The 25,085-nt window shown below is 36.7% G+C and overlaps 1 protein-coding gene across 1 annotated transcript in view; it reads left to right on the top strand.

The window, feature by feature from the left end:
* ATP6V1H (ATPase H+ transporting V1 subunit H) overlaps positions 1-25,085 on the top strand; it is a 78,170-nt gene that overhangs the window by 22,284 nt on the left and 30,801 nt on the right. Inside the window, exons 8-11 of the mRNA XM_079796392.1 lie at positions 7,892-7,989; positions 12,760-12,952; positions 18,685-18,863; positions 22,462-22,587. Of these exons, the coding sequence (XP_079652518.1) occupies positions 7,892-7,989; positions 12,760-12,952; positions 18,685-18,863; positions 22,462-22,587 (596 nt within the window). The remainder of the gene's footprint in view (positions 1-7,891; positions 7,990-12,759; positions 12,953-18,684; positions 18,864-22,461; positions 22,588-25,085) is intronic.

Raw genomic sequence — 25,085 nt, 5'->3', positions numbered from 1 at the left:
ATGATGAAATGCAAGTTCTGGTGACATGAAATTCTGACTTTGCTTTTCCTATCCTATTTTTGGAAAGACAAAACTGATTAATTGAATTGACTGTGCATTAGTCAAAATGATTTATCTAGTGGACTCATGCATGTACATCCCAAATGGAATTAGCATCAGGGTTAATTGTAAGGAAACGATGGCGTTTGATTTCCCACTTTCTTCCCTTTAGTACCTTTCAAACCTGAACATACTCTTTGTCTTTTACCTAAGGTTCTTACTGTTTCAAATGGCTATCAACTTTAATAAGTTCAGAGTAGTATGTTAGCCTTCCTTTGATATTTATATTTTAACTAGAGGCCTGATGCACGAAATTTGTGCAAGAGTAGGCCTTCCTTTCCCCGGCTGCTGGCACTGGCTTCCCTCTGGCACCTAGGACCCAGGCTTCCCTCGCAGCCCTGGCTTTGTCCAGGAGGAGGTCTGGTCTAATTAGCATATTATGCTTTTATTATTTTTTACTAGGGAAATCTGAATTGGTAGCCAATATTTACTGAGCTTTTACTGACATTGTTTTAGTTATTTTACATTTACATCTTCTTGAATATTTACACTCCTTGTTTGATATAGGTCTTAATATAAGCCATGTTTTATGGATATGAATAGTGAGGCTGTGCAGAAAGGCATACCAGCTTGCCTAAGATCATTCAGCTAATGAGTGGCAAAAACCTCAAAGAAACGAATTGCTTACTGAGAGAATTACTTTCGAGGCGACTGAACTGGAGTTGGATCTTTAGGCATTCCCATCTCATAGGCTGTTCAGATTTGTGAAAACATCGACATTATTTCTTAAAATCCCTTTAGTTTTCAGAGAGCATAGACAAGCAGTTCGGTAAACTGCATTACATGATATCGCCACTTGATGTCAGTATAGAACAAATTAAAAAAGGTTTACACTGCAAAATGAGAAATAAATATGACCTAACAGTCTTAACTTTTAAAATTGTCATGGAAGCATCATAAGTTATGAGTGGATTATTACAGACATTTTTATTACATAAGTGGAATTTCCTTAAGAGGAATACTGTGCTCTCTCAGAAATTTGGAGGCTTTAGAAAGAATCTGGGAATTTTTTGTTTGTTTGTTTTGCCTGATCTTGAATTTCATGTAAGTGGAATCATATGCAGTATGAAGTCTTATGTGTTCGAGTTCTCTTGCCCAGGATTGTGTCAATGAGATTCATTTGTATTGCATTTAGTAGCAATTCATTCTTTTTATTGGTACGTAGTAATCTGTTAAATGAATGAATATACTATATATTCATAAAATATACTATTTTATTGCTATATAAATATCCATTCTCTATTGATGGATATTTGAGTTACTTCTAGTTTTTGACTATTCTGAATAATTTTGCTATGAATATTTTGAAAAAAAAATTATTTATTTATTTTTTGTAGATAGTCTGGAGCACTTAGTTCTAGAATGGAATTGCTGGGTTATTTGTAAATTTAGTAGATATTGCCAATCAGTTTAAAAAACCAATTTACTTATCCATGAAAAAAGTATGAGCATTCCAGTTGTTCCATTTCTTACTGACACTTGATATTGTCCTATTATTTTTTAAGGTGAATGATAGAAGTAAAGATCATGCAAACATGTGTGCACATTCACTTTTTAGTTTCACAAAAAAGAGATTCCTTTAGTAGTCGTGAAACATTAAATATGTTAGGGACTGTTAATTAGCAGTCCTCCATTTCATGTAAAACTGGCTTCTGGAATTTATTTTAGTCAATTAAGTGTTTTAAAAGTTCAATTTTGAGCTTCACTGATACCACTATACTGTGCATTTTCATTCTCTGTGGGACAGATGTCTTTTAATGCAGTGTAGACTTATTTTTTCAAGTGCCCACAATTCTAAAATTTAGTGAATATTATCTTTATTCCTTATGTAGTTTGTACTTAAATCCCAGATTTATGGAGATGAGTATTGAAACATTTTTGTAACATTAGTTTTCCTTTGGTACAAAGTCACTGAAGTTTTTATGTTTATCTTTTGTTGCCTGCCAACTTTGTAATTCCTTAATTCTTGAATTCCCTTGTAATTTTGTAGAATATGGTTCTCTGAGACCATATTCACCAGGAAGGTGAGTTCTGTCAGTTGCTATTTCCCCTGTGAAGTGAATATAGGAGAGTTTGCATTTCCAGCAACACTGGAAAGTTTATCCAAATGGTATTTTCTTAAATGTACTGAGAAATAGAAATAGTTTTTCTCTACCATTGGAGTTTGCTGAAAAGGGTGCATGTGGTGGCCAGTTCTCAAACCCGGGATATGTGGCGCCACCAGGAGAGCTCCTGCTCAAGCATGAAGAGAGTGGATTCCTATTGCCCATGCAAGATTAGCTCACTATTTTAATTTCAGCAAATTACATCACCTTTTTAAACTTTGGGTTCCTCATCTAAAAAAAAGGGGGGGGGGCGTATCATAATATTTTCCTTTTGCTTCTTTATTAAAAATTTTAGTTTTTAATTTGTTTGAAAGTATGCTGAAAAATATATATGTTAATTGTTTTTATAAAAAGAAATGCTTTTTTCTTTCTTGTTTAGACAGTGTTTGGTTAGTTATTGAGGGTTATAAGATCCATTTTGATTATTGAAAAAAACAGAAAAACTTTACATCAAAGAAAAACTATGGTTGAATGACATTTAAGCAAGTAGTATTTGGGAAACAAGACAAATATTTATCTAATACATTTTTTTTGTGTGTGTATGTATTTTTGTTAAGTCAGTCCAAATATAGGTAGTTCTCCCCCCCCAACACTAGATATAAATGAATTACTTTAGCAATTTAAATGGACACTATTTTCTGGCTGAATGAGCTCTTTTACCATAAATATATTCTAGGAAAACAGGATGGCATAAGGAGTAGCCAAAATTGATTAACAATTTATGTAAATTCTCAAATTTAGATGACTTAAATAAAAAAAATAAGCAATTATATAAGATTTATAATTACAAAACAGATTTATTTGGGGCTTCAAAAAGAAATAGGATAATAATGCTATGTTGTATATATTTCTGCAGTATTGATTATTATCAGTAGAAATATTTTTGTCAAACTTGTAATTATCAAACTGTATCTATTAGAGCCCCATTCCTTTGGTATCAATGTAAAATATGAACTTCGTTTATATTTCTTTTTGTTCATTCAAGAGATTTTTATTGAGTGCTTGCTATGTACAGTGAGTTTGTGTTTGGAAGGTGCAATATTTGATCACCACAAATACTACCTCATCAGTTTAGTGGTTCTTTTTAAAAAATATATATTTTTATTGATTTCAGAGAGGAAAGGAGAGGGGGAGAGAGATAGAAACATCAATGATGAGAGAGAACCATTGATTGGCTGCCTTCTGCACGACATTCACTGAAGGCAGTGAGTGTCGTGCAGAAGGCAGGATCAAGCCTGCATCCTGGGCATATGCCCAGACCGGGATTGAACCATGGCCTCCTGGTTCATAGGTCATTGCTCAACCACTAAGCCACACATGCTGGGCAGTTTGGTGGTTCTTGATATTGTCCTGTAAGTTAGACTATTTTTCTACTTCTCAGTTCTTGTTTGGCTTGTCTTTGTTTGAAATCCTATGAGATTTCAGGATTTCCTATTAATATTTATAGCTCTTTCATAGAGTTCTTTTCAAATTAATGTCTGTGAATAGAATAGGAAATTCCAGCAAAAAGAAAATTAATACACCAAGAAAAGATTAAGTTAGTGTCTATATTGAACAATATGGAGGACAGTAGTACATTTACATGTAATTATCATGGAAGTCAGATTAAGGGAAATGATAATATGGAATTTGGGGGTTTCTATGTGTTGTCTTTTTAAAAAAACAGTATCTTGCTAGGCAGAAAACAAAAATGACTTCACTTGAAGAAAATATACAGGGTCGGGAAAAGTAGGTTTGCAGTTGTTCATATGGAAAATAATACAATCTATATATATAAAAGCCTAAGCGACTGTTCGACCGATAGCTATGACACACAATTACACCCAGGGGGCGGGTGCTCAACGCACAGGCATGGAAACATGGAACAGACTGATGAATATCAGAGGGAAGGGGTCATAGGGGAGGGTGGGAAGAGATTAACCAAAGCTCTTATATGCATACTAGAGGCCCGGTGCACGGGTCTGTGCACAGGTGGGGTCCCCTGGCCTGTGGGGATTGGGCTGAAACCGGCTCTCTGACATCCCTCAAGGGCTCCCAGATTGTGAGAGGACACAGGCCAGGCCGAGGGACGCCACGGGTGCACGAATTCGTGCACTGGGCCTCCAGTAATTAATTAATAATGCAAGAATAAAATAAACTCTGTGTTTCGTGTACTCACAACTGTAAATCTACTTTTGCCCCTCCCATATTTTAAAATGTTAGGTTCTCCTTTTTTCCCTTCTAAAGCCAAATGGCAAAATAGAAAAAAATAAGATCAAATACAATGAATATTTAATTATTCACTTAGCAAACAAGCATTTTTAAAGTGCTGTTATTTACCAGGGACTGTGCTAATGTGCTGAGTTTAAAAAAGACTCCTCTTTTGCTTGTTGGTGTAATGGGGAATCACACACACACACACACACACACACACACACACACACACACGCAAGAATAGAGATTTATATGTGACATTATGAAAGGAATTAATTCCACCTGGAGAAATCAGAATACAATAGTAGATGCAGCATCAAACAGTTGTTGAATATCATATGATACTAGCTCATACATTAACTAATGAAAATATCCCTACACCCAAGGAGATTTGTCCCTGTTATCCCCATTTTATAGATAGGAAGCTCATACATACCTCGTAAGAGGGTGAGTGTCATAGTCTGGTTCCAGAGCCTTTGTTCTTCAACATTGTGACACTGAAACTTTCTTTCATGGTGGAGGAGTTAACATTTGATTTAGGACTTGCAGCAGCAGGTGAGTCATTTCAGGTGGAGAGGAGAATGGGGAAAGAGCTTTCCAGTAAGTAGTTGTAGATATAAATCTGGTTCTCAGGTGAAAGTAACTGTTGGAATTGGCAGGTTTAGGTCAATGGTGATCCTAGAATATACCATGTTAAGTAGGGTGATAAGATATAAGACAGGATGCCCTGGCCGGTTTGGCTCAGTGGATGGAGCGTAGGCCTGCGGACTGAAGGGTCCCGGGTTCAGTTCCGGCCAAGGGCACATGCCTGGGTTGTGGGCTCTATCCCCAGTGGGGGGCGTGCAGGAGGCAGCCGATCAGTGATTCTCTCTCATCATTGATGTTTCTATCTCTCTACCCCTCTCCCTTCCTCTCTGAAATCAATAAAGAAATATATATATTTTTTAAAAAAGATATAAGACAGGTAAAAATTTGGTGATAATTCTTTCAAGAAACCTTCATGTATTGGGAAGAAAAGATGCAGAGGTTGGTACAAGATTTAAGGAGAGTATAAAAATGGGTAAGAATTGAGTATATTTAGAAGCTGAGGAAAGGAAACCAATCAAACAGAGAGATTGAAGATATAGGAGAGGGGTCTGATAGATGGATCATTCATTATGTGGGAGGACTGGGATACAGACCTTGCTGGGGCATTGGGTCTTGGACAGGAAGATGTCTACCTTCTCCTAGGTGAGAGAGAAGTAACAATGGGTATAAATGAAGTTCAGTTTGGGGAATGAGATGTTGAACGCTGAGTGAATCTCTTACTAATCATCGCTGTTTTTTCTCTTACTTCTGAGAGTGAGGGCAGAGACTAGGAAGGAGGATAGTGGTGAATAAGTGGCAGTGACTCTGGGGAATGGCAGAACAGACTAGAATCGCTTGATGGCTTTGCATGATTGTACAATTTTCTGCAGCAGTATCGTATTACCGTTGTGTAGTATTAGAGATGGTGACTGGTTGGATTGATTAAAGGCTGATTACTTTCTTTAAAAGTATTGAATAGTTTATACATGAGATTACTGGAACAATATAAGTGAAAGACAAAGAAGTGATACAATTTACTTCGTTTAATTGAAGGCAATAATTCAGTCATTTACCAGTGTTGCCATCACTATATCCTTTGAAAGTAATTTCTAGAATGGTATTTGGATTACCTCATAATGTATAATAGGAGAGAGCATAGTTTTAGAACCAGCATCTTTTATATATTCATTTATAATATGAATCCTGAAGCTATACATAACAATGAAGAGTCCATATTTGAAATGTGTCATATATTTCAAAAGGTATGGTAAATGGACACAGAAAAGAAAGGCATACAATGAACCAAGAAGTTTTTGTGTTGAGAGGAATTGTTGCTAAATGGAAGAGAAGAGAATACCCTAAGTTGCCTTTTAATTGATGATCTGTAGAAACCTTGCTAAGTCTGTCTAAATAGGAAAGGTGGAATTCCTCTTTCACAGAGGATTACTATCTGCTTACTTAATTGGAAGATAAACATTTTTTTTTCCCATTAAGGAATATTGTTTTAGAACTGAAGATTCACTTTTATTTTGGTCATTAATTTCTGCTAATGTCTTGGGTTTTCAGGCAAATCATATTACTGGGTATATTGTGCTTTTGGGCAACTATGTTCACTATGTTTTAGGTAAAAATTTAAGATAACCTTTTCTGATAACTTTTGATTAATCTGCCAAATATACTTTTATCATTGTGGTTTTGTATTTGAGTGCCTGGAATTTCTTTGAAGTGTTAGGTTTTAACAAACGTTTAAGTTAAAACATTGTGTATTAGTATATTAGTGAATTTATAGAACATCCATGAGTCTCTCTTTTCTTCCTCTTTTTAAAAATTATTTATTAGCATGTTCTTTAAAGCTAGAGTCTGAAATTATCTCTTGTCTCTTCATTTCTTATAGATGTAAGGCTCACGGTAAATATGTAGAGTAGAGCCCAAGCCAGATGTTACTACTAGCTTTGCTAAAATGGAGGAGCCTATATATTCCTGGGGATATTATACCTTTCATTTGTAGTTTCAGATTTAACCACAATCTCTCTAAGACAGTGCTTTAAACTAATAGCTTTTAAAAATTATAGAGTCTTTTTCAAGTGTTTAATTAGACTTTTTATATGCTGTATAGTTTTTTTTTAAGGTTCTTATTTATTGAGTTTCTATGAAATGTCTAGCTGTATGCTAAATGAATTACTTTATTAGTTCTAACAATACTTTTTCAGGTGCTTGGAGAAGGCATCCTCTTTAAGGGTGAAGAAACTGAGTATTGAAAAGGTTCAGTAGCCCTAGCTGGTTTGGCTCAGTGGCTAGAGCGTCGGCCTATGGACCAAAGGGTCCCAGGTTCGATTCCAGTCAAGGACACATACCTCGGTTGCAGACTCCTCCTCAGGAGGCAACTTATCTATATGTTTCTCTCTGTCTTTTCTCCTCTCTCTTCCACTCTCTCTCAAAATCAATGGAAAAATATCCTCGGGTGAGAATTAAAAAAAAAAAAAGTTCAGTAACTTGACCAAGATCATTCAAATATAGGCCTGTCTCAAAGTATACACTTTTAGCTTTTTATTTTATTGTTTATCTTTCTCTAATTATAAAGAATAGTATTCTCCATATAGTGCCTCTATTCATGGGAAATGAAATATTGCAAAGTAATTATCAAACCATATCAAAGATATAATTACTATATTCCTTAATTTCTCTAACTATGTTAAGTAGTCTTGACCTGTGTAGATTTAATTTGGCAGAGAAGATCAGCTTTATTTCTAAAAGGCAGAGAGAAATGCAAAAATGTGGATTGACTTTTGAAAAAACATTAGGGGTTTTTGAATGTTCTAATGGTAAGAGATTCTGGTAAAAAAAAAAATCCAGACTTTTTGTATATGCATGGTCTCATGACTTTCAGTGCTTTCCAATCTTAAAACCTTGTACTTCTCCTTGCGTAGAGCTCTCAGTATGTGCAGTGTGTTGCTGGGTGTCTGCAGCTGATGCTTCGGGTCAATGAGTACCGCTTTGCCTGGGTAGAAGCAGATGGGGTAAACTGGTGAGTGCTCTTTTACTTTAAATGTAGAATAACATTTAAAAGCATCTATCCTTGACATTTGCAAAGAAATTAATAGTATTAATCATCCAAAAGAAGTATTTAACTTTTTTTTTATGTCTGTTTAACAGTGAACTATGCTAACCTTCAGAGAAATCAATAACTAATAACTACCAGATGGAATGTTTCTCCTTTTCCTTGCTTGGTCTGTGCTATTATAAGAGGTTAAGGACTCCTAAAAACCTTATCTTGATAGAACGAATTCCAGGTACTCAGAATAGAAAAGCAATCATAAAGGCATCTTGTGGTAAATGCAGGCAAAAATCAACAAGAAAAGGTCTTATGCAGAAAAGAGTGAATATAAGCGATTCTTTGTAATGCTGTATAATTAGTCCATTTTTTGTGGGGTCCTCATTTGCAGGTCCAGAAACTTTGAGGAACTTTCTCAGGTTTAACAAGTGTATTTATACAAAGAATCCCTCAAGCCCCCCAAACAAACGAAATCCTCTTTTACTATTAGAAGGCCAATTTATTTATTCATAGTGAGATAACTCACTGTTCTTAAACCAAATACTCTTTTAAATTAGTGAAGACATTGTTTCTCTCACATGTTGGAAAAATCTATAGAGGAAGCTAGTTTATCAACAGAAGGTTGCTTAGTGAACAAGGCTTCAGAGTAAGAAGAGTTGACTGAACAATTCAGCCTAAACAGATTGTTAGTGAGAACCTTTTAGGTACAGTGAGCCACCCTTATCATTTAGGAGAAGTTTTGTGTCAGTGCAGGGAACTGTTTACCATCAAGTTCCCAGAAGCCAGGCGAGGGCCAGCCAGTTTTGTAGGCAGACCTTTTTAAGGATAGCAGTCACAGGATGATGATGTTAATAAAGGTAGACAAAAACGATGATGTTTTCAGGCTGTTTATCTTTTTTAAAAAATGATGCAATATTTTGCCAATACATTAGAAAGGATAATTATTTATGTCACTATTGATATTATTTTCCGAGGCAATTTCATTTAGCTGTTAATTGTTTTTAGCCATAGTTGGGAATAATAAATGGATATTTATCAAATATTGTCTAGGATGATGAAATAGAGTAAATCTTCAAATCATAGACAACATAAAAGCACTAATCTCCCATATTGTGTCTTAGATTTCAAAGACCTGTGTGGTAATAGCAAAATAAATTGAATTTTATTCTATTAAACAAAAAGTAGGTATTATTTTTTTTCCCTTTTGGAAGACTAGCAAGAGAGAATAAAAGTCACAAAACGGCAGGGCGCCCCCACCCCCGCCATCCCCACCCTCATAATTTAAGCATTTTTTATTGTTGGTCATTTATGTTAAGACTTTCCTTTTATTTATTTATATTAAAATTTTTTAATGTTGACATTATTGCAAGTGTCTTGCCTTTTGCCCCCTTTTGCTCACCTCCACCCACTCCAAGGTATCTTTCTGTTGTTGTTGTATTGGTAAATGGGATTGTTTTTTAAATTTCTCTTTCTGAGAGTTCATTATTGGTATATAAAAATGGCATTGAGCCGAAACCGGTTTGGCTCAGTGGATAGAGCGTCGGCCTGCGGACTGAAAGGTCCCAGGTTTGATTCCGGTCAAGGGCATGTACCTTGGTTGCGGGCACATCCCCAGTAGGGGTTGTGCAAGAGGCAGCTGATCGATGTTTCTAACTCTCTATCCCTCTCTCTTCCTCTCTGTAAAAAATCAATAAAATATATTAAAAAAAATGCCATTGATTTCGGTATATTGATTTTGTATCCTGCAACTTTGCTGAATTCATTTATTATATCCAATAGTTTTTTTGGTAGAGTCTTTAGGGTTTTCTATGTACAATATTATGTCATCTACAAATAATGACAGTTTTACTTCCTCCTTTCCAATTTGAGTCAGCTTCTTTTAGCTTAGAACTAGGGGTAGATTTGTGGTTGGGCCGAGGCTCCCTGAGGTCAGTCTCCACCTGTCAGCTCCTCTGCTTCCCCTTAGGGTTCCTGGTCTTCCTCCAGAGCCTTCCGAAGAGAGACTATAGGATGGATACAGGCTAGTCTAGCTCAGGCTAGTCGGCGCCCTGCTTAGAGATTACGGAGCCAGGCACTCAATGAGGGTAAATTACTCTGTGCTTCAAAGGCAAACTCCTCATTCTCTACCAGAGACTCCAACTCTAATCCCCCCTAAGGGGACTGGCTGCAGGTTTGGGTTGAGAACAGCCTGCAGTCTCCTCTGCAGTAGCAGGTTCAGCCAGCTTTGCTTGGGTTCCACACTCCACAGTGTGGGCCAAAATCCCAGACCTGCACCGCTCCCCCTTGCTGCTAACCCAGCAGTCAGAGTCCTGAGCGAACTGCTCAAGCTGGGCTGCTAACAATAGGAGTGCTTATCCACTGGGAAGGTGCGGTACCAGTCTCCCAGGAAGACAGAGTTGCCCTGGTTCCCTCTGTTCGATGCTACGTATTTGTTAAATTACTATGTTTAGGTTTCTCTTGGGCCGTTGTGTCCTTTGCATCTCCTTAGTATGCCCTTCATGCTTCACTGTATTTATTCAGGGCTCTTGCCCTAAAGCAGTGGTCAGCAAACTCATTAGTCAACAGAGCCAAATATCAACAGTACAACGATTGAAATTTCTTTTGAGAGTCAAATTTTTTAAACTTAAACTTCTTCTAACGCCACTTCTTCAAAATAGACTCGCCCAGGCCGTGGTATTTTGTGGAAGAGCCACACTCAAGGGGCCAAAGAGCCGCATGTGGCTCGCGAGCCGCAGTTTGCCGACCACGGCCCTAAAGGAATCCCTTATTTTGGTGAACAAGAGCTTTATTTTGCTTCATTAGGGTATTTCTTGTGGTTAATATTTGGATATAGAAGACTTCTCTTTTCAACAGAATTATATATCTTATAGGCAATTTTAAACTCTTTTCAACTTCTTGGCGGTGCTCATCTTTGTTGAGCATGCCTCCTTTAAAACGTTTCTGTCTTGGTTTCAGCAACAGTGTATTATCGGCCCTGAGCGCTCCTTAAACCCTCTATTCATTTAATTTTTATTTTATTTTAATAGAGGTAATTCAATATGAAGAAGTGTTAACTAGGTATACATTTGTTAAATAGGTTTCTGAAAACAAGCATAGAAAATGACTCTCAAGAGTCAGAAAGGTAGCAAGTGCAGATACGCCTAAAGCTGGGGAACAAAGGTAAGAGGTTGTAATAACTAAATTTACATGTTTTTCAAGGAGGGGCAGATGAAACTCCCATTTGACCATAGAGGGGGGTTGTACTATTCATCCGGGGCTTGTTCCCCTGAGCTCAAAGCAGAGGACTCATAGGTCAGGGACCCAGACAGTTGGTGCTGGTGTCTCTGAGGGTGAGCGGTGAGGCTTGTTCTGCCAGAGCTGTTGCTAAATGTATTCAGCTGCTGCCATGGGAAAGCACAGTTGCTACCAGGGTGAAGAAATGCTGCTGAGTAATATTCACAAGAATGGGAAGCCAACAGGAGACACTCCCCTCTTCCTCCATGCTGCAGTCAGCCTCTAGCACCTCCTACTGGCAGAACCAGCTGGTAAAGTCTCAGCCACAGTATCACAACGTGTAGAAGGCTTACCTTAGTAACTGGAAGAATCAGAGAGAACAGGAAACCAGATATTAGGGTGTTAATAAAATAAAATGGCATGATTTTACAGTTGTTGAAATACTGATATTAATATTAAATAAATGCAAGTCTTAAATAACCAAAATAGAAAAAACTCAAGGGAGAAATCATGCATGAGAAAATGAAAGGCAACTCAGCAATTTATAACTGCATACAAATCACAGAAATGGAGAAATGGTGCAAATATAAACCTTCCAGTAAGTTAGTAGTAACAGATTATAAAATTAGATTTACAATTTATTTATATTAATAGACTTTTATTTTGTAGAGCAGTTTTTAGGTTGACAGAAAAATTGAAAGTGCAGAGAGTTCTCATATATACCTGTCCTTCCATAGTTTTCCCTATTATTAACATCTTGTATTAGTTTTCTACATTTGTTTTAATTGGTGAACCAATAATGACCTATTCTTATTAACCATCGTCCATAGTTTACATTAGAGTTCATTCTTTGTGTTGTATATTCTGGTCCTTCTTTAGTGGCCTAATTTGATGGTTTCTGTTCCTCCTTGTGAGAATGAGACATTCCCCATGGAAATTACCTTAGTGCTCTTTCTTGGTGTAACCTCTTTCACTTCCATTTAGCTTTCCAAGTTTTCATGTCAGTAAAATGGGAGGTTGAACTAGAAGCTTCTGAAGTTCTAACCCCCCAATTCAGTGACTGGCTATGTCAAATTTAGACTCATAGTGGGTTTTTTGCCAAGCTAATTCCTTCTTTTCTTTCTGAGTTTCCTAAATATTTTTAAAGCTATACATCATCCTCGTTGTCATCCAGACTCAAAATCTTGATATAACATCTGACTTCACCAAGATGTACATCCATTGTGTCACCAATCCTGTTGATTTTAGCTTCTTTAATGTCTGTCAGATTCTTTTTACCCTTCCTTCTGTTGTATTACAAGTTGGTGTTTCCTTTCTCATTGCTTCCCTGCAGGCCTGTAAGTTTTGGAGAGACTTAAGTGAAGCTGTGCTGCAAATGATCCTGAGTAGGAATCAAGCTTGCTTGTTATTGCTGGCAGAAAAGATACTGAGGACATGATTTTGTTCCATTATTACAAAAAGAATAGTCAATTATTTCTTCTTTCTTGTTACACTGTCATATTAAATGTTTTAATATGTGTTCCTTTTCAGCATAATGGGAGTTTTGAGCAACAAATGTGGCTTTCAACTCCAGTATCAAATGATTTTTTCAATATGGCTCCTGGCGTTCAGTCCTCAAATGTGTGAGCACCTGCGGCGCTATAATATCATTCCTGTCCTGTCCGATATCCTGCAAGAATCTGTCAAAGAGAAAGTGACAAGAATCATCCTTGCAGCATTCCGTGTAAGTGGTTTGTGGCATTTTTTTATGGTGTGTGTGTGTGTGTGTGCACGGCATTTTCACTGAGTATGTTCCAGGGCTTTTAGCAGGTTGGAAAAACTTAGTTCTTCATGTAGTTATGAAACTATGGTATCTTGGTGGACATAGAATAAAAAAACCCCCACTAATTTGTATTTATGCCATGGGGGAATGGGACAGGTGGGAGGAAACCATTTAAATGGATGAAATGTATGAGTTATATAATGCTTGTAAGAAAATGTAATTGCATTGAATTTAGATAGAGGAAGTCCCTTTTTAAAAATATATAACACATAGATACAGACAACAGTATGGTGATTGCCTAGCCAGAGAGAAAGGGGTGTGGGAGGTGGAAAAGGGTAAAGGGGGAATAAAGGAGAGCAGAAAGAGACTTTACTTTGGGCAATGGATGCATGGTGCAGTGTGCAGATGTTTTGTTGAGTTGTACACTCAGTATCACCCCAATAAACTCAATAAAAAAAGGAAGTCTTTTTTGTTGTTGTTATTACAGTGTTTTCCAAGAGACTATGTTTGAGGCTTTTCTCTTATGGGACCCTTATTTTGGTATGGAATTGTATTTCAGATTTTGGATCTACTGACTAGCAGTATTTCTGAGGCAACTATAAAATATGTGGTAGACATGCAAATCCAAGCTATTGCTTCAGAATCTGCTTTTAACTAATATCACTAACATCTTCCTAATTTTTCTAAGTATGTAGAAATAAATATATAAATAGGTGTGTAATTTTGTTTTGTATTTAAAGATAAAAATGTCATCTTATGATAAATACTATTCTATAGCTTTACTCTTAACAATATCTAATGAGTATGTTTTCAGTTTTATATGTGTAGATCTTCAGTCTTCTTTTTAATGACTATATTCTGCTGTGTTGATGTAAAGCAGTTTATTTAACCAGTGTTCTGTTGATGGGCATGAAGGATTTTTCTACATATGTTTGCCCGCTTTGATGAGAATTTCTGTTGGATATAGTTCTAGAGATGGAATTGCTGAGCCAAAGAGTATACTTTTCTACAGTTTTGATAGATAATATTAAATCACGTTTTAAAAATGTGCAAATTTACATTTTTCTCAACTCTCTATTGGGAATGCATGTTTTTCCATTCTTTTCCTTGCATTTCATATAATCTTTCGGTTGTTACAAAAATTAGGTGAAAAATGACATTATTGTTTTAAATTTGTATTCTATTAATAATGAGTGAAGCTGACCATCTTTTAATATTTTTATCAGGCATTTATATTCCTCCAATAAATTGCTAATTCATAGCATTTGTCACATTTTAATTTTTAAAATATGATGTGTAATAACTTCTCTAGATGTTTTTAGTTAATAATAATAGTAATAACTAATGTTTATTAAGAGTTTATTCTCTGTCAGGCACTGTTTTAATTGCTTTAAATGTGTTATGCATTCAGTCTCCCCAAGAGGTCCATGCAATGGGCATGAGGCTACAAGAGGTTACGTCATTTGCCAAACCAGCCCGGAAGCAGCAGAGCTGGAATTCAGACGCAGGCAGTCTGACTCATGCTCTTAGCCACTATGCTAACCTGTCTTTGATATTGAGAATAATAAGTGTTATAATTTATTGAGTTTTTTATGCGTTGCCTTATTTAATCTTTATAATAATCCAATAGGTGCTATTATTATTTTTTATTTTATGGATGAAGAAACCAAGACTTGGAGATTAATTCCTCAGCTACTAAGTGATAGAATTAGAATGTCAGTGAGATCTGTCTGGCTCCAAAGCCATCTTCTTAACCACTCTGGCATCTTCTTTTTTCTTTTCTTGGGGCATTTTCTCAGGAACCTCTAGAGTGGCATTAAAAGGAGAAAAAAAACCATAAAAAGGAGAATTATGAGTCATGTGACAAGGAATTTCGTTTTCCTTGCTGAAAATACCAGCTGTGAAAGCATCAAACTCCATGTTTTTCCTAGTTGCCTAACAAGGGTTGAATGAGTGGCTAAAGGCATTGAGGAGTGAAGTTCAGTGTAAATTTCATTGAAAGAGTGGAAAGTGAAATAAAAGTGGGAATGTCTAGATATGATAAATGCCAGTCATCTGTTGACCAAGTGTTGTTCTATGTATTATTTTTGCTTTTGATTATCCTTATTTATAAAATGTAACATTTTTTCATGTAAAAAATTGTTCTGTGGCCTTTGAGAGGTTTATTCTTAAGAAATAGGTAAATGTGGTACTTCTCTACTCTTCTGCCAGTGTATTGGCTCTGCCATTAGTTTCTTTACAAACTGTCTACATGAGGTAAATTTCAGTCTCGTCCAGATAAAGCGGTAATCAATCCTTAAATCAGAGTAGGTTGTATTAATGAGACTCTGAAGTCTTTTAGTAGCTAAGGTGAACATATTTTTTCTTCTACTTGAATGTTTCATTATCCATATTCTCATTTATTTAATAAAGATGAAATTCTAGAAATAGAATCTTCTGACACTCTCCTTCCATGGCTAGAGTTCAGTTAATTCACAAACAAGTTTTGAATCCCATTTATATTCCAGCTCCATTATGTTAATTGTTAAAGAACTCAAATGCCCAAGATACAGCTTGACACATAAGGGCTTGTTGTTTAGTAAAGACAGAATATGTAAATATATAATTTCACGATCAGTAATGCAATGCAATGATCATAATATACAAGAGTAACGGTAACATAAGAGAGGTGGAGGGTAAGAATAAGGGGTTTTGCCCTTCTTAGCAACTTTCAAATATACAATCTATAATAATAAAAGTGTAATATGCTAATTAGACTGGACAGCCAAACATACTTCCAGACGTCCTTCCGGACGACCTTCCAGACAAAGCCAAGGCTGCAAGGGCCGAGGCAGGTGGGGCTGTGAGGGCCAAGCCCCTTGCACGAATTTTGTGCATCGGGCCTCTACTCTAGTACAGTATAATTGACTATAGTTACCATGCTGTACATTATTACATCCACAGAACTTATTTATTTTATAATTGGAAGTTTGTACCTTTTGACCACCTTCACCCATTTCACTCACTTCTCACTTCCTTCTTCTTGGAATTATCAATCTGTTTTTTATATTTATGAGTTCATTTTTTTAATTTTAATTTTTTTTTGTTTTTAGGTTCCACATATAAGTGAGATCATACATTTGTTTTTCTCTGCCTGACTTATTTCACTTAGAATAATGCCTTAAAGATCCATCCATGTTGTTGCAAATGGCAAGATTTCTTGCATATTTATGGCTGAGTAATTTTCTTTATTTTTAAAAAATATATATATTTTATTGATTTTTTAGAGAGAGGAAGGGAGAGGAATAGAGAGTTAGAAACATCCATGAGAGAGAAACATCGATCAGTTGTTGCCTCCTGCACACCCCCCACTGGTGATGTGCCCGCAACCAAGGTACATGCCCTTGACCAGAATCGAATCTGGGACCCCCGAGTCCGCAGGCCGGCGCTCTATCCACTGTGCCAAACCAGTCAGGGCAGTAATTTTCTTTTATACATGGATACTTAGATTGTTTTCATATCTTAGATTGTGAATAATACTGCAATGAACATAGGTGCATATTATCTTTTCAAGTTACTGGTTTTTTCTTCTTCAAGTAAATACTAGAAGTGAAATTGCTATATCAACTGGTAGATCTATTTTTAATTTTTTGAGGAACCCCTGTACTGTTTTCCATAGTGACTGTAGTCAGTTTACATTACCATTAACAGAGCATTGGTGCTCCCTTTTCTCCAGATCTTCCCCAACACTTGTTATCTCTTGTCTTTTTGATGATAGCCATTCTGATAGGTGTTAGGTGATACCGCATTGTGCTTTTATTTATTTTTTTAAAATATATCTTTATTGATTTCAGAGAAGAAGGGAGAGGGAAAGAGAGATAGAAATATCAGTGATGAGAGAGAATCATTGATTGGCTGCCTCCTGCACATCCCCTACTGGGGATCAAGCCCACAACCCAGGCATGTGCCCTTGACCGGAATCGAAACTGGGACCCTTCAGTCCAGCCACTGAGCCAAACCAGTTAGGGCCCTCATTGTGTTTTTGATTTGCATTTCTCTGGTGCTTACTGGTGTCAAGCACCTTTTAATGAGCCTGTTGGCCATCTGAATGCCTTCTTTGGAAAAATATTCAGATCCTCTGCCCATTTTTAAATTGCCTTTTGTTGTTGGGTTGTATGAGTTCTTTATACATTCTGGATATTAACCCTCTTATCAGATATATGGTTTGCAGATATTTTCTCCCATTTTATAGGATGCTTTTTCACTCTATTCTTTTGCTGTGTAGAAGCTTTTAGTTTGATGTAGTTCTACTTGCTGATTTTTGCTTTTTTTGCTGTGACTTTGGTATCCTAAACAAAAAATTGTTGTCAAGACTAGTGCCAAGGAGCCTTTTCTCTGTTTTTTTTCCTAGGAGTTTGACAGTTTCATGTTTCTAATCAATCTTAAGTGAATTATTGTGAGCTGTATAATATAGTAGTCTAATTTCATTTTTCTGCATGTGGTTATCCAATTTTCCTAGTGCAATTTATTGAAGAACTATTCCCATGGAGTATCCTTGACTCCTTTGTCAAATATTAGTTGACTATATATGTGGGGGCTTATTTCTAGGTGCTTATTCTGTTCCATTACTCTATGAGACTGTTTTATGCCATTTCCATACAGTTTTGATTACTATAGCTTTGTAGTTTAGTTTGAAATCTGGAAGCATGATGCCTTCAGCTTCCTTGTTCTTTCTCAAGATTGCTTTGGCTATTTGAGGTCTTTGTGATTCCATATAAATTTTAGGATTGTTTTTTCATATATATGTGAAAAATGCAGTTATAATTTTGTTAGGGATTAGTCACACTAATTTCCATATACTAAGCTAAATCTCTTTCTGTGTTTATTTGGCATAATTAATAGAAATATAACTTTCTTACAAAAATAAGTAAATTTCAAATTTTAGTACAGTTGATTTGGAATTAATTATCACAGGCTTTGTTTGTTTGTTTGTTTGTTTAACGGAAGGCATATACCAACTTGGTGAAGGGTAGCTTTCTTGAGAGCTTGTTCTTTCTTGTCCCTACGCCTGAACATGTTCTTTGCTTAAAAATATTGGTTGATTCAGTGAACACTTGATCTTTATAAATATCTAGATTACTTTGCTGTTTTCATAAATACTCTTAAAAACAGAAAAATCATAGGAGAAAAACTAGGGACTTTGCCTGAATGTCAAAACTTTTTTGACAATTGTTCAAGCAGGAGACTTCTTTATTGCTGACTTTTCTGTACCTATCAGTTGATTGGAGGGGGTTGAGGGGAAGGTGACTGACTGGAAACTAGAGAAATACTTAAGAAACATTCGTTCTTAGTATCCTAAGTGATCTTGGTGGCCAGTGAATGGAGAGTTCGCTGTGGTGTGCTCAGGAGCAGGCTGTGAGAAAGGATTGTGATGGATTTAATTGTAAATGTGTTCAGTGTTTGAGACTTACATGGATCAATTGTTTAAAATGTTTAGGAAGCCAAATAAGTAAGCAAGGAGTCAGAAGTACATTTCTGATATGGACAGATGCTTAGGAAAGAAGTAAGGATTTGCAATACAGTCATCCACTTAAAGGTGATAGTTAACCTGTCAATAGGAGGAGGAGGAGAAACGGTGTAAAAGGAAGTGCAGAGGTCTGAGAATATCACATAACAAATTATGTAGCTTCTTATTATATCTTTGTCTAACCCAGAACTTTTTAGAAAAATCAACTGAAAGAGAAACTCGCCAAGAATATGCTTTGGCTATGATTCAGTGCAAAGTTCTCAAACAGTTGGAGAACTTGGAACAGCAAAAGTACGATGATGAAGACATCAGCGAAGATATAAAATTTCTTTTGGAAAAACTTGGGGAGAGTGTTCAGGATCTTAGGTATGTTATTTTTAATTCTCACAGACTGGCTATTTTGGGTTTTGTTTTACTTGGTTAGTATTTTAAGGAAATTTAAATTTGTTACTAAATATAAACTCAAAAGATTTCACTAAAATATTATGTCTTCTATTAAATATTTGGAGAATATGGAAAAACTGGCTCATTACCATGGTAACAGTTGGTCAGAGCTGTGTGTTATTTCTTCTCTTTGGGGAGAGTTCCATCATTTTCTTTTTAAAGTTGGACTGACTATACTACCTTAGGTGGTTGGCACTATCATGGAAACCTTGAAGAATATCTCTCTGGTTTAGAATTTTTTAAAGCAATGATGCTTGTTAATTTTTGGAGGACTTTTGTCCACATATGGAAATTATATTTTTCCTGCTTTTCTGAAGTTCCTATTGGTTTATTTTTTTATTTTATTTTAAACATTATGTAAATGATATACATGAAGTAAACATAAAGAAAATGCTTACACAGCACAGAAGGGACTCCATGCCACTCCCACCATCTTCCCAGCCTATTCCCATGCATACACACCGAGACAGACACACAGACAAACGGGGTTTTACGTATTCTTCTAGACCTTGGTGGGTTTTTTTTGTTTGTTTGTTTAATAATATCTTGCTGTTCTTTCACATTAACCCAGATGTTTGTTTTTTAATTATTGATACATTTTTAAAAGAGTTACTCTTAAGAAATACATCTTTTTCTGTAGTTGGACTGAGTTTGGGAGGCTGACTCCAGTTTGAATTGTTTGGCTACTTTTTCCACATATAACCTTGAGCAGTATTCTTGACATTTTAACATCTCAGTTTCCCTTTTGGTAAATTAGCAATAAAAAGTCTAACCTTGTAGGATTGTTGTGAGGTTTCAAGTGTTCAGCAGATGCCTTCAGTATAATAAGTTTTCCAGAAATGTATTTACCAGGTAATTCAATGCGGCCCATAATCCCAATGCCCAAATGCTGTTGTGGAGATGAGAGAGGAGGTATCACCCACATTAGTGGTTTGTAATGGAGTTTTGTGGAGGGAGACAAGTGGTTTTTGTCTTTCTATAATTTCAAATATGAATAAGTTTATTGTAATAAAATAGGCTAGCAATAGGCTTGCAGTTTTTTAAATTTTATAATGATTATTTACAAAAGTTTATCATCATCAGTTCTTTATAAAAATCCTTTACAATCCTTTTAAAAAGTAAATGCTAGTGATAGTTAGCTTTATAAATTATTTAATGTACATTGCTGATTATAAATATCTAGATTACCGTATTTTCCGGCATATAAGACGACTTTTTAACCCAGGAAAATCTTCTATACGCCCAGTCGTCTTATACGCCGGAAAATACGATACTTTGCTCTTTTCATAAGTACTCTAAAAAATAGAAAAATCAAAGGAGAAAAACCAGGGACTTTGCCTGAATGTCAAAACTTTTCTGACAATTGTTCAAGCAAGAGAGTTCCTTATTGCTGACCTTTCTGCACCTATCGGTTGATTGGGTGGGGTGGGGTGGGGAAAGGTGACTGACTGGAAACTAGAGAAATACTTAAGAAACATTCTTTCTTAGTATCCTAAGTGATCTTGGTGGCCAGTGAATGGAGAGTTCGCTGTGGTGTGCTCAGGAGCAGGCTGTGAGAAAGGATTGTGATGGATTTAATTGTAAATGTGTTCAGTGTTTGAGACTTATATGGGTCAATCAGTACTAATTATTACTTATTGATTTTTCATTTTGAATTTGGAAATTTCAAAAATATTTCTATTTACATAAAGCTAAGCTAATAGGATGATGGGTGCAGTTGAAAGATTTTTTTTCTGTTTTTGCTCTTATAGGTTTAGGACATTACTGTTAAAAATACTAGTTTACTTCTTATACTGACTGGGATTACATTCAAGTAAATTACTACTTTATTCAAACAGGACACTCTGATCAATTTAATAAATCCTGGTTATACTAAATTACCATTGGGTATTAAATGGCCATGTCTTTTAAAAATTTTTACTTGAAAGTCCAGGCATGTCTTGTCACTGTGTTTGTCCACTGGCTAATTGAATAATGAAGTATCTTGATACATAGTGAATGATGATTACAAAGTGCATTGCAGTTTATTATATTTACAGAGATTTTTGTTTTTAATTCATCTGTAGTGGGTTAATTCAACCAAAGAATTACCTCTTTATTGTTGGTAATCACATTGTAGCATATCTATATACATAAAAGCCTAAAATGTAAAGTGTCCCCTCAGGAGTTTGACCGACCCAGAGTTTGATTGCTCACAATGATGTGCGCTGACCACCAGGGGCAGCACGGAATGAAGGAAGGCCTTAGCCGGCAGTCGGGGAAGGGAGGCCCCGGCCGGCAGCCAGCAGCTGGCAGCCGCTAGGGACCCTACCCATGCATGAATTTCGTGCACTGGGTCTCTGGTTGTACAGATATGTGTTTTTGTTTTTTTAATGCAATATAGTAGTTTATGACATTTGTAGTAAATAATATCAGAATATACTATTTTATTTTATGTTAAAGTCACATACTTTTACATTTGTATTAATGAATCTAGTGGTCTGGCAAATACAGTATGTATGGGTGTGTATGAAAGGAAGGGAGAGAAAAAGAGAGAAACATCTATGTGAGAGAGAAACATTGGTTGCCTCCCATAGACACCCCAACTGGGGATCAAACCCGCAACCTAGGTATGTGCCCTGACCCGGAATCAAACTCACAATCTTTTGGTATATGGGATGATGTTCCAACTGATTGAGCCACCCGCCTGGGGCACAGATACCGTATTTTAAGTGGCAAGGTAGAAACTCTGCTAGATTATCAGATATTTTACTGATATACATTTATGTATACACTAGAGGCCTGGTGCACAGATTCGTGCACTGGTGGGGTCCCTCAGCCTGGCCTGCACCTTTTTGCAATCCAGGACTCTTTGGGGAATGTCAGACTGCCGGTTTCGGGTGGGGATCGGGCTGAAACTGGCAATCCGACATCCCCCAAGGGATGTAGTAGTGCGCAAAGTGGCAGGCAGCCAGGGAGGAGCCCAAGCTTGCCCTGGGTGCCTCATCTCGGCCTGCTTTGCCTGCCACTGCCACCCCTTGGTAACGCTGCCATGGAGACGGGAGAGGCTTGTGTCGCTGCAGCTGCGCTTGCCAGCCGTGAGCCCAGCATCTGGCGCTTGTCGGTCAGCTGAGCGGTGCTGTGGGAGTGCACTGACCACCACGGGGCAGCTCCTGCATTGAGCGTCTGCCCCCTGGTGGTCAGTGCACATCATAGTGACCGGTCGACTGGTCGTTCAGTCACTTAGGCTTTTATATATATAGAAGATATATTAGGGTAGGGATTTTGAAAGCAAGTACTCCTTTTAATATCTTATGATGAGTATTCAAATTTTACAGTACTGGACCTGAGTACTCTGAATAAATGTCACATGATTTATAAAGCTTATTTAAGCTCTTTAAACTTTGTTTAGTGGAATTTTGTTAATTTACAAAGGATGGTCAGTCTTTGTAGTTAAATCATTAATGGAGATGTTATTGTGCTTAATTTGGAGGATCATTGAGGTTTGTATAAACTCTGAATTCTTTAAAAATTTTTATAGCTCATTTGATGAATACAGTTCAGAACTTAAATCTGGAAGATTGGAATGGAGTCCTGTGCACAAATCTGAGAAATTTTGGAGAGAAAATGCTGTAAGGTTAAATGAAAAGAATTATGAACTTTTGAAGTAAGTTTTAAATTCCAGTTTATACTCTAATATCTGTTGTTCTACATCTTCACAGACATGTTTCTGTTAGTCTAAATTTAGATATTCTATGGTTTTAATTTAGATTTTCTTGCTTATTAATGTGGTTGAATACCTTTTCATATGCTTATTGGGAGTTTATATATCTTTTTTCTAGAAGTACCTGAAGTATTTTTTTTTTCATTTTATAGGAGTTCTATATATATTCTGAACATCCGTGTTATATATATATATATATATATATATATATATATATATATATATATATATAACAACTATTATATATATATATATTTTATATATATATTTTATATATATATTCATCACAACTATTTTTTCCTACTTTGTCACATACTATTTCACTCTTTAGTTTTAATGTAGTTCAATTTATTAATATTTTTCTTAATGGCTAGTGATTTTTTTGTGTCCTGTTTAAGATGTTTTTGCATACCCAAGGTCATGAAGATATATTTCTGTGTTATCTGATAGAAGCTTTGTTGTTTAACCTCTCATATTTTGATCTCCATTTCATATGGAATTGCTTTTTGAGTAAAGTATAAAGTAGGGGTCAAGATTCATTTTTTTCATTACAGGGATATCTGATTGAACCAGCACTTTTAATTGAAAGTAACATTTTCCCCACAGCTTTGAGGGTTCCCTTTCTTGTAATAAGATGTGCAAGTGTTTGCCTTTCTACCCCCACTTGCTTTTTTATTGAGATACGAGAGGCCCAGTGCATGAATTCGTGCACCTTGAAAGGAACTGTGGGCCGTGAGGCTGCAGTGGGCACAGGGGCAGGTCTCGGCCCATCCTCCACGCCCCCACCTGACCCCTCCCGCCACGGCCCCCTGGGTTCCCTGTCTGCCAGCAGCCCTGCTCCCACTGCCACCGCTCCCACACGCTCATGGCACTGGCTGACAGCGTGGAGCACTTGGGGCCAGCGACAGCAGCGGGTGCGAGCAGGGCCAGTGCTGTCAGCTGGTGCCAGCAGCAGCTGCTGCCCCAATTGCCCCTCAGGAGCAGGGGGAGGTAGAGAAGCCCCCAGGGACGATCGGAGCCTGCAGCTGCTGCTCACACCCACTGATGGCGCTGAGCAATCAAGACTGGCGCCGGGCGCCAGCAGTGGGTGTGAGTGGCGGCTCCTGCAGCGGGTGCAACTGGGGCCGGTGCTGGCAGTAGGTGCAAGCGCCAGGCACGACTGCAGGGGGCAGGAGCAAAGAATTTTCAGTAACCACCAGAGGCTTGCCCCAGTGACAGCGACTGGAGCCCTGCCTTGGTCTGGTGCCCCCACTCACTTGCTCCACCATCCCACTGTTCCCGACACCTGCTATGTTCTGTGCGCCCCCCTGGTGGTCAGCGCACATCATAGTGATATGTTGTTCGGTTATTACGCTGTTCGGTCTATTTGCATGTTAGGGTTTTATATATATAGATGTTATATACCATACAATTCACCCATTTAACCCTTTGCACTCGCTTGCTTTTTTCTCGATTCCTGCTACCGATGCTAACCGTGTCGAGTCACACTCGACATCCGAGTGCAAAAGGTTAAAGTATAAAAATCAGTAGTTTTTAGTATATTCACAATGTATGTAATCATTAACACAGTCAATTTTAGAACATTTTCATCACTTCAAAAGAAACCTCATATTCTTTAGCTATAACCTCTCTATTAACCCATCCACTCAACCCTAAGCAACCACTCATTTATTTTCTATTTCTATGGATGTGCATATTTCTGTTGTTTAGACTTTGTTTTCTGTGAATTACTCCAAATAATATATTTTTACTTAAAAGCCAAAGTGAATGGATGGTAGATGTTGGAGGACTGATGGAGAATAAGTAGAGGGAAGGAGTGAATGATCTTTTCAGCATGCCACTTTAGTTTTTAACAACAAAATGAGCTCAAATGGAAGGAGCTTTTCACAAAGTATTATTGAAGCACTACATGCATTTTTGTTATGACAAACTTAAAGGGCCTTTTGAAGTGCATGTTTTGTTTTCTAACATTAGGTTTTTTATTATATTGCTTTCTTAAATTACTTCCTTTACCTTTGTATGACCCTTTGTGATTTTTCTGAATAACCAGAAACAATGGCATGTGGCACTATACTTTTATTCTATGCTAATGTGATGAGAAATTTGAAGTAGTTGCTTGTCTTTAGTTTTCATTCCCTTAGATTATCTGCATGGGGATGATTGACAGGCGGGGCATACTCATGCTGCCCTTCAAACTAGCTGATAAAATAGGTACAGATGGAATCTTTATTTTATTTTGCTATTAAAAAACATAGTACTTGTTATCTGTGGAGAACTGCACTTATGTCAGGCTCTAACCTATTTTTCAGGTAATTCCAAACTTAGCAAGTATGTGATATAAGTTCATTTTTGCCTTTATCACTCTTGAGTATAATAATTTTTAGAAAATACTTTCTAATCTTGTATGTTATAATTTTGAAATAAATATGTAATTTGAATAA

The sequence above is a fragment of the Cnephaeus nilssonii genome (assembly GCF_951640355.1).
Source record: "Cnephaeus nilssonii genome assembly, chromosome: 18".
Lineage (NCBI taxonomy): Eukaryota > Metazoa > Chordata > Mammalia > Chiroptera > Vespertilionidae > Cnephaeus > Cnephaeus nilssonii.
This window is presented reverse-complemented; position numbering and strand designations above follow the sequence as displayed.